At 50.6% G+C, this 10,373-nt stretch overlaps 1 protein-coding gene across 1 annotated transcript; it reads left to right on the forward strand.

Moving 5' to 3' along the window:
- The first annotated feature begins 4,386 nt into the window (after nt 1-4,386).
- LOC126571781 (proton channel OtopLc-like) lies at nt 4,387-10,373 on the forward strand. Its single transcript, XM_050230625.1, has 4 exons — nt 4,387-4,445; nt 5,502-7,120; nt 9,388-9,819; nt 9,887-10,373. Exons 1-4 carry the CDS (start codon nt 4,419-4,421, stop codon nt 10,026-10,028), a joined length of 2,220 nt encoding a protein of 739 aa, XP_050086582.1. The 5' UTR covers nt 4,387-4,418; the 3' UTR covers nt 10,029-10,373.

A 10,373-nucleotide genomic window follows, 5' to 3' on the forward strand; every position in this document is an offset into this window, starting at 1 on the left:
CCTGTGATTATTTATAAGTTTCAAACCATAAAGAGCACTGCAAAATATTCTACCTAGCTTCGTAGTTTTTCGTGCATACCAAGAACAGGCTGTTATCTTGACTATAACTTCTTTTTTTCTTTTAACAACAATGGCGCGGCGCACCTATATTGCAGCTGTTTATATCCTTCCACTTCACAGCTAATAATAAGAACGTAGCAGAGATGTGTAATCTCATTGTATGAGTTCTCTATGAGAGTGCTGTCATGTGTGGAACATTTTAAAATTGTCAGCAAGGTCAAATTTGAGAACAGAAAACAAATTTGCTCGCGGGTTTTGACCCCTGTTTGGTGCAAATACCCCTCTGTGCGTCTCTCACTCCCGTCGGGTGGTGCCAGATTTTTAGGCCTTGATTCGATTGGAGTGAAGGGGAGTGGTTGTGCGACCAGTAGCCGGCCGATCTAATCATGGGCGAAACTTTAAAATCTCGTGCATTCCCCGTTTCTTTTTTTTTTTTTTGGGAAGGCAGAGGCCCCCGTTTTCCCCTTTCACCCCTAGGAAGCTAGCTTAAAGTCACGGCACGCCAGTGCCAGCGAGCGCGATGCATGGCCACGTCACCAGAAAGGAGGAGAAAGGGGAGGGGAGGGTGGGGGGCAGCATCAGCATATTATTAGCCTCCTTTGGATGCGAACACAACATACAACCTTACTTGGCTCTCTCTCTCTCTCTCTCTCTCTCTCTCTCTCTCTCTCTCTCTCTCATGATTTCGTACGCTCCTTTGACGAATCTACCTCCATTCCTCGCTCGCTCGCTCGCTCGCTCGATGTTCCTTTCATCGTTTATGTTGTGTCGTTCGTCTGCCTCCCTGCCTGCCTCCCTGCCAGCCTCTCTGATCGATTTTTGCTTTTTAGCAACAACTAATTACGAGATCCAAGCCAGCAGGAGCAGCAGCAGCAGCGAATTGAGGCCATATACCTAGCTGCTAGCTGCTAGCCGTGCGAGAGAATCGAGGGAAGGAGAAAATTCATCATCCAGGGCTGCTGCTGCTGGTGCTGCTAGCTAGGTCCTGGCTAGGTTGATTGGCTGTGTTGGTTTGGTGCAGAGTGAAGCAATTTATCTCCTTCCTACGTCTCCGCGCCCCCACTTCATCACTTAGTCCCGGGTGCCAGGTTGTACCAGCTATTGTTGCTGTTGTACGATTGGAAGCTTGTTTGGAAGCGTGTGTGTGGCAGTGGCCGTCGGAATGTCATTAAAGGTGCGGTGCAGCAGGGCGAGGGCGACCGATTATCCCCCAGCACAACAGGTTGGGGGCAAATGCGGCGGGACGATACGGCACACACCGGAGTGGACGAAGCGGTCGTCGCGTCGTTAAGGGTTGAAAGCGGGGGGGGGGAGCTTCGGTATTTAATTGTTGTTTAGTGACACATGTTATTAACATTCTTCCCTGAATGTTGATCTCGTCAAGAACGTTGTGTAAAATTTTTGGGCCAATCGAAGCTAAACTGACAAAGCTACGGATTTTTTAAAATCTGCGCTTCATGCAAGGCTCCAAGGAGCTCGCTACTTTGAGTCGGTTCCCATCCAGTACCGTAAAAACTACTGGGCCGATCGATTTGAAACTTTTAACACATAATCTGTACACTCTTTGCTAGGTAGCCCCATCAAGATTTCATGAATATTGTGAATACTTTTGTTTTAAACAAATCGCCAAAAATCGTGGTTTTAGGTAAAAACGCAAAACAGCATCACTTTTTCAACTTCCAAATGCTGCCAAAAATCGAAAAATAGGAAATTCAACAAAAACTCGACGGGACTACCTAGATAAACTTATAATCTTTCTAACGAATAGCGATTTTTGTATTTCGAATGACCCGGCATGTCGCTACGATGGGTACCGGAAACACTACCTTTACGACGACACGCCTACCAAAATTGGATGCCAGGGATTAATTTTTCAATGAATGTTGCTCAAAACAATACCAAATATTCTTCAAAAGTTGTAGATTAATATGTCATTTATTTGAAAAATACAACGGAATGGTTACGTCACAAAAAATCGTCAAAAACGGGCCGTTTTTTTGGTCCCAAAATACCGAAGCCCCCCCTAAAAGCATTTAAGTCTTTTATGAGGCGCATTTTTCCCTGTATGCTGATGCTTTCAAAAGTGCTTTGTATTTTTTGTTGTATCAATCGAAGCAAAACTGACAGTGATATTGATTTTGAAAAAAATGCGCCTCATGCAGACTCAATGCATCGAACTGCATTTAAAGATGTTGCTCATCGTTGCATAAAATCTACTGGACTGACAGATTTGAAATTTGAAACACATTATCTGCAAAGTTCTTTTCAAGTTAGCTCTTCGATTTAATTTACAAAAATGATGATACTTTTAAAACATAATTAGTTGGCTATTTCTTTTCGGTACAATCGTAAGAAACATCATTTTGTCATCATAAAAAATCTTCCAAAAATCGAAAAGTTTAACTTTCAACTAAAACTCAACTACCTGGCTTCCTAGTTAAACTTGTAATGTTTGAAAAGAATATTGATTTGTATTTTTCTGATGACCCATTACGCAGCTAACGCAGGGCACGATTTGCGGTATCGAATCAAAAGACTTGAAGCGACGAACCCGGTTTGATCATTGAACGAACCGTCGCCTGCATAGTGTGATCACTTTTTCAACTTCAAAAATGGAATCGAAAATACAACAAATACAGGACGGGGCAATCTGTATAAGTCTTGCAGTCTCTGAAATGAATATCGATGTGTACTGTAAGGGCGCAATCCGCTAGAACAACGCCGGAAAAATTCACGACATGATCGATGCTCCCAACTTGTCATTTGAATCGCAAAGAAAATATTTCTTATCGTGTTAAATTACAATAATTGCACACTGATTATGTTTAACAGATGCCTTATAAACAAAATAAAACACTTAGACTGAGACTTCAAAGCTCCATTTGGCGTAGATATAGCTTTAGAATGAAAACAACGGTTTCCTTTGCATTTACACCTGGTAATCCCGCTTTTAACGTTCCGAATTCATTGCGTCACGAACGTGTCATCATGTGCGCGCCCGAACCGGGCGTTCTGCGTAGTTCGCTTAGCGGAGACGCACCACGACGCTGGAATCAGTCGTGGCAGACCTTGGCAGAGACGGTGCGCCGTTACACCGCCACCTTTCGGGATTACCTCCGTCTCCAAAGCCCCCCCCCCCCCCCCACCCCCGGCGGGTGGATTTGTGTTAAATCGAGATCATCCCTTAAGCTTGCCACGGAAAGAATGAGAAGAGAAAAATAAAAAAAAAAAAAACCACACACCGCGGATTCGCCGGACCGGTCAGGTGCTCTGGGCTGACGTGCAGCCTTCTGGACGGAGTCGAGTCGGAGGTCCGCAAGGTCCGCGATATAAGTAAGTCCAAAGCATAGCCTCGGCGCAAATTAAACCGTCAAGCGTCGTTTCCTCAGGAGGGTTTGCGGGGGGTGGGGGGGGATGGTAGTAATTTATTGATCACCAATCAATTAGCGCGCGATTTAGTTGCTTCATCAAGTGTCGAATTAGTGCCGAATTAGTGCGGCCCTTTTCGGGGCCGTTCGGATTCCGTTTTTTTTTTTTTGTTTTCTTCTTCGATCCCGTTTGCTCACCGCTTGCTAGATGAACAACGGGTGCGGGGAGTGGAGGGGGGGGGGCGGCGCTGTTGCCCTTTTCCACTCCTCATCCACGCTCACTCGCGGCGTCAGCAAATAAATTAAGTTTAATCGAGCCGAGGCGTATGCTGCGTATCCGTTGTCGGCCTCTCGGGGAAGAGAAGGGTGGTGGGGTGTGTCGGGGAGCGAACGCTATCTTAAGCCACCGCCTCCCCCCACCGCAACCGGTAAGCCCCCACTGTGTGCCGTGATTTCATCGAATACACAGACGCTATCAATAGCGCCACCACCGTCGCCACCGCCAACTACTTTCCCTTCGCACCATGGCATGGCCGGTGAGCTGTGAGGGAAGTGCGCGCACACTAGCAGCGTGCGTGCGTGCGTGCGTGCGTGCGTGCGCGGAGAATGCACGGAGCGCATCGACCGACCGGAATCTTATCGGGGGTGGAAAACAGGGATTTTCGGGCACCGCCATCCCCTGTTGCTGTTGTTGTCGTCGTCGGAGCTTCGTCAGAAGTAGTAGCAGCAGCAGCAGCAGCAGCAGCATGTTGGTGATGACGACGACGACGGGCCACCATCGTCCAGGCGCATCGTCCAGGCTGCGAGCAGACTGCATTTGACGTTGCGGCGCTCGAGACGTGCGGCGTGCTGCCTGGTGCTGGAGCACAACAGCGACTGGTTTCCGCAGCAGCAGCAGCAGCAGCAACAGTTCGTTCAATCATGTCCCAGGCGGCACCGAGCGAGGTTGAGGACTGTGTCATTTTACGGCCGAGGACGACGACGACGACGATGGCCGACACCGCACCGGCAGCACAGGTACGTAGCAGGGAGCGGTCGGGGACCGCACCGCTACCGAGGAACCCAGAGCACAGATGAAAGCATATGTGAGCGGCCACACCGGGTGAACTCATGGTGTTTGTGTGTGTGTCTGTGTGTGTGTGTGTGTGTGTGTGTGTGTGTGTCTGGTCATGTGGTGACCGTGTTACCCACCTCGCCCCCATCCCGGGGGACCTAACTATAGCCAGCAGCCGGCCGGATTAGCTGTGCTTCAGTTATCAAAGTGCCGTGGGTACCCGGGCGAGCAAGAGGTGGTGGTGGCGGTGTTTCCCCCCCCCCCCCCCCCCCGTTTTGGCCACACACATACAGCGGGTGTGCGCTTCTGCCTCATGGCTGCGCAATTTAACAGATGATTGGCACTCTAAGGCCAGGATGCCTACACGCTTCCATCGGGCGCCATTTCGGTGGACCTGTACGGCAAAAGAGAGAGAGAGAGAGAGAGAGAGAGAGCAAACGAGTGAGCAAGGGGGGGCGCGGGGAACTAGCGGAAAAACAGGACGATGATAACTTGCGCTCCAGTGAGTTTTCCGGGCGTTCCGGTCTCTAATGAACTGTTTCATCCTGTGTTGTTGTCACTCGCTCGCTCGTTCGCTTGGTTGGTTTGGTTGGGTTTGGTTGGTGGCGGGGCTACCCGCGGGGCTACTCTAACCCGTGCACCGCTCCGTGCCAAACCATCAATTAGAAACCCCCTGCGCTACCAGGGCGTTCCATAGAAACCAACACAACTCGTAGCCGTGTGAGCGAGCGCGCGCGCGTGTGTACGTAACGCCCCCGGTATGCACTCAACCCGAAACGCAAACGTGCCGCCGGTTACTACGGTTGAGTGGGTGGAACGCCGTGCCCCAAGCTTTGTGGCCTTTGTTTTCGAGGGGGTTTTAGTATAGTGAGGATCGGTAGTGAGTAAAGATCACATCTCAGCTTTCATCTCACCTCTCAGCTCACATCTCATCAGCATCTCATCTCATCAGCATCTCATCAGCATCTCATTAAACCCGTTCTCGTTCTCGTTCTTCTTTGTTTTCGCTTTCAAAGCAGAGCACCACAACGACAGCACCGCCCGTGACGGTAACACTGACGGTACCGACGGGCGAAGAGTTGGGCTACGATTTGCAACAGCAGCAACAGCAGCAACCACCACCACCATCAACACCAACCTCCTATCAAAAGCGCCCGGTATCGGTGTACTCGGTGAACCAGCGCGTCCCACCGCCACCGATCATCCGGGCCGTCTCGTACCAACCGTCGCTGGCCGGAACCGCGTTCACGCACCAGTCGGAGGATGGGTCCGGGCACGGCCACGGCCACCCGCCGTTACCACCGTCGACGGTGGAGGAAAAGTCGAAGCACACGCGCCGCTACCTGGCCGGTGTGACCGGCATCAGCTACGCACTCTTTCTCATCGTGTTCGGTTTGATCGCGTTCATCACGGACGCGGTGGAGAACAACGCACGGTACCCGCTGGCCGAGGTGTTTGCCCTCTACATGGTCTCTACCGGGATCGTGTACTTTGTCTTTCTGTACATCGACATCCGGTTGTACGTGCGGCGGGCACAGCGTGCGGTCGAGGAGCTAAACCGGCGCCGGGAGCTGCTGTACAGCGAGCAGCAGCAGCAGCAGCAGCAGCGTGCGATGGCGATGGCGATCGGTAACGGTGGCCTGGAGCTGTCCGTCGGTGACGAGGCGACGGTGGCGGGCACCAGGAGCATGCCGGTGGAAGCGCTCGGTCCCCTCAAACCGATACCGCACGATTACTGCTTCGTGACGGGGCGGCACGGTGAGATCATTTACCTGAAGCTCGGTGCCACCTGGTTCTGCTTTGGGCTGCTGATCCACTCGGTGCTGCTGCTGTCGTACCAGGGCATCCTGATGAACAGCCGGGATGGCAAGTGGGCCCAGTGTGCGTCGGCCACTACCATCGCGATGGAGGTCCTGTTCCTGTTCTACTGTCTGTTTCTGGTGTTTTTCTTCTGGAAGTACGCGAACATCGTGATCAACCGGTACCGTGGGTTGGCCCGGTTCGGTATCATGCACGCCATCGGTACCGCGCTCGCCTTCTGGGTGCTGACGATCGTGCGCGAAACGGTCGTCGCGATCCGGATCAAGCAGTCGTACTACTACGGCGACGGCGACGGCGATAACGAGGATGATGGTGCGACGGTGGAGAAGCTGGCGACCGGTGGTGCTGGTGACGGGCCGGTTGAACAGCGTACCGCGCCCTCCCTCGCCACCCTCGAGTGTCCGGGGCCGGAAGAGTTGAACCAGGTGTTGGCTTCCTTCTCGCCGTACCTCTACCCGTTCGTGATCGAGTTTAACATACTGATCGTTGGGCTGCTGTACATGATCTACGCGAACATTAGCAAGTGCCCGAAGAAGATTACGGTGAAGGGGCACCGTGGGCACGGTGGGGGGCATGGTAGCGTGCACGGTGATCACCAGTCGAAGGTCGGCGGGGGTAGCGTCGTCGATGGGTTCGATGGGCGGAGCGAGCACAGTGAGCACTGTGATGATACGCTCGATCACGAGGCCCAGGTGAAGTCGCGGCTGATCGTGTACGGTGACTGTCAGCACGCTAGTCGGGGTTTGTTCGCGGGGCTTCTGCTCGTCGTCGCCACCATCGTCGTCATCATACTCTTCCACATCGCGTCACGTGACGAGTAAGTGTTTTTTTTGCTGTTTATTTTACTCTTCTAAATCCATCTCGCTCCCCTCCCACGATACAGTGGCACTTGCAATGTTGCAACATGCTTCAAAATCTATTTGACGGGCTATCTTGATTTGACATTTGGTTTCTCTGCACCGAAAAAAAAACGCCTGCAAAAAAAGCGGAGTCGATTCCGAGCCTCCGAGCCCCCCGGCTCGTCTCTGACCCAGTTCGATTCCGGGAATTTCGGGGGGGGGGGGCAAGTGCGGCGCAGCAGCAGTGACCGTGCCTTCTGCTTTGGTACGCTATTCGCAGCGTAGTCGTTGATTGTTTTGTTTTAGCTTACGACTTTGTTTACGTTTTCGCAGTCTACCTGCGCTGCTGGGCTCCCGTCTAGTAGAGCCATGGTCACATAATGAGGGAATCCCCCAAACAATTAAACGTCGATCGAGACCATTACAGTCTAGCGAGACGCCATCGATCGCTCAGCCATCGGCGCTGGCGCCTCTCGATTCCGGGAATTGAGACTTGGGAAGGGGGGCAAGTGCGCCGCAGCGCAGCGCAGCGCAGTGACTGTGCCTTCTGCTTTGGTACGCCATTCGCCGCGTAGTTGTGGATTGTTTTTGTTTTTGCTTACGGCTTTGTTTACGTTTTCGTGGCGGCCTACCTGCTGCTGCTGCCACCTCACTCCCGTTGCTTTAGTAGAGCCATGGTCAGGTAAACGTTGATCGTGACACAGCTGGGTTGGTCGCCTCACAGGTACGCGATCCCCGAGTGGATTCCGGGAATTGATTTCCATTGAGACTTGCGGCCGGCGCAGCACTGTGACTGTTCTGCTTCGGCTTTGATTATAGCCATTCACCCTTTGCGCTTTTTATTACATTAAAGAGGAGTTAGCGCCTTTTCTGTTTTGGCAATGGTATGGATTGGACCGTGAAAATTATGCGCTATTTGCTGCAATATCCAACAACACTCGTTGTGTTTCAACACTGTAAAATGTTCACGTCATTCTGTTTATTAATTACCCTAATTGTTGACGTTCAAGTAACGCTTCTTTTGTGTTAAGAAAGATCATGGAAGAGGTCTCGTTGGTCATTTTTTCCCACCATATTTGTACATTACAGCATGATTTTTAATCATTTTACGCTGTTTCTTTAGTTTTTGTTCGATAATAGCCCAATTTAATAGTATGGGACGATACTGTGGGCAATTTGGTGGATTGAAGATTTGTTGGTATGAAATCAATGCTCCAATACCAATTTATGATCTCTGTGCTGCAATGGCAGCTTGCCAAGTTGGGCCAGAACTTATCGGGACCTTTGTGAGACTGAATAAAAGATCAAACGATCTTTTCCAGGCATTCTTGTTTGCAAAAACCACCGTTCATGGACCCTCTCGTGATGAAAACTTTCGTTTTCAAACCACAACTGCAGTTCGCTTGCACAAATGAGTAGTTTACGGGCAATTTTAAGCTGCGTAAATGAACTAAAACCTTTCTTTAGTATTCCCTCTATTGTTTTCTTTAGTATTGCTAAAGTCAAATTTGTCTCCTGATATTTGCCAAAAAGGCAATTTTACGTGAGATTCATCGTCCATCAAATCGTATGGTTCAAATTCGGTCGACAATTGTTCGTAAGGCTATCGTGCACTGTTTTTGGCAATCATGCGTTGTTCTATGGAACTATTTGGCTATTTTCTGGCTTGATACCATCTCAAACCCACCCTCAAAAATATTTGTAGAGCTCAAATTACACTTAGAGAATCCAGGATCGGTTGAAAACGGTTTGATTAATGTTTTATCCGTAGAATTGGGCATATGTTACGCTTCTTCGCCTGCTTTATTAATGCCCAATTAAACGTAAGAGTCCCACGGAACGTTTGAACATTGTATTTCGAGCTTTGCTTGAAATTTTTGGGGATCTATTCTCCAGTGAAATCGGGAGTTTTCATAGTGAGTGTTCCGTTTTTTTTACGCCTTTTGTGTTCCATCGACGATAACTTTTGAAGGTATGGTTCAATTTTGGCAAATTTTTTATCACTAAAAGAGAAGATTATGACCATTAAAAAGCCACCAACAGAGTAGCAAAGCGATGACTAGAAGTGCTACAGTGAATAGAAGAATGCGGCCAAATATTAAGTGTTCCCAGCCTTAAAGACATTTTGCTACGCAAGTAATTTGAATGCCATGTTGCCTCACTCTCCATTTCTCTCTTTCTCTCCCGCTCTCTCTCTCTCTCTCTCTCTCTCTCTCTCTCTCTCTCTCTCTCGCTGCACCCTCAGCGACTACCGGGACACGGGCATCCTGCTGGACGGCATCTTCGAGGTGACCGTACTGGGCATCATGATATTAGCGACGGTCGCCGCCTACTACCAGACGACGCGGCTCGACATCAACCCGCACCCAATTTCCCGGCTAGACGATGTGCTGCTCTTCATCGCGATACCGGCGTTCTTCTCCGAGACGCTGTTCAGCATGATACCGGCGTTCGAGAACGGGTCGATCCTGAACGGGTTCATCGTCTTCACGCAGGTAACGCAGGTGCTGATCCAGACACCGTGGATCTGTGACGCGCTGCGCCGCTGCTCCAACACGGCCGAGCTGCAGCGAACGAAGCCGGGCAAGGAGCTGGTCACCTTTATGACGATTGCCAACGTGTCCCTCTGGATCTACTACACGTTCGCCGTCAAAACGGGCGACTTTGGTGATGAGCGGTAAGTGTGGGGGCCCCATTTTCTCTAACTAGCCTCTCCACCCGCACCGTCTCTCCTCGTTCTCCAGGTACGAGTACTACGGGGACGTCCTGTGGTCCATCCTGAACCACCTCTCGCTGCCACTCATCATGTTCTACCGGTTTCACTCATCCGTCTGCCTGGTGGACATCTGGCGCCACTCGTACGAGCCGGGCGAACACGCCCATTGATTGAGTCAGTCAGTCAGTCAGTCAGTCACTCGCTTCCTGCGACCTCCCCATTCCCCTACGACCAGCGGCAGGCCGTCTGGCGTAGACGAAGAAGACGAGACGAAGAAGAAGAAAGTATTATTCCGCCTAGAGGTAACTCAGCATATATTGGGTTTGCGCGTTGCGGCGGTGGCAGAAAGTAATCCATTAATGTTTTTGGGTGAGCGCTCAATGCGCTTTATTGCAAATACTTTCCCGCAAATGGTCCCGCTTAAATCTCAGATATTAAGCATCCTGTTGGATCATTTGCTGGCTTTTTAATAGTAGGTAATTTTAGTCTCTCCTCTTTCTCTCTCTCTCTCTGTC

Source organism: Anopheles aquasalis, chromosome X (genome assembly GCF_943734665.1).
Source record: "Anopheles aquasalis chromosome X, idAnoAquaMG_Q_19, whole genome shotgun sequence".
Taxonomy (NCBI): Eukaryota; Metazoa; Arthropoda; class Insecta; order Diptera; family Culicidae; genus Anopheles; species Anopheles aquasalis.

Coding starts and splice junctions, on each gene's coding strand:
- LOC126571781 (XM_050230625.1), top strand. CDS start 4,419: ATGGCCGACACCGCACCGGCAGCACAG. Junction 7,121..9,387: donor CACATCGCGTCACGTGACGA/GTAAGTGTTTTT, acceptor CTGCACCCTCAG/CGACTACCGGGACACGGGCA. Junction 9,820..9,886: donor GGCGACTTTGGTGATGAGCG/GTAAGTGTGGGG, acceptor CTCGTTCTCCAG/GTACGAGTACTACGGGGACG.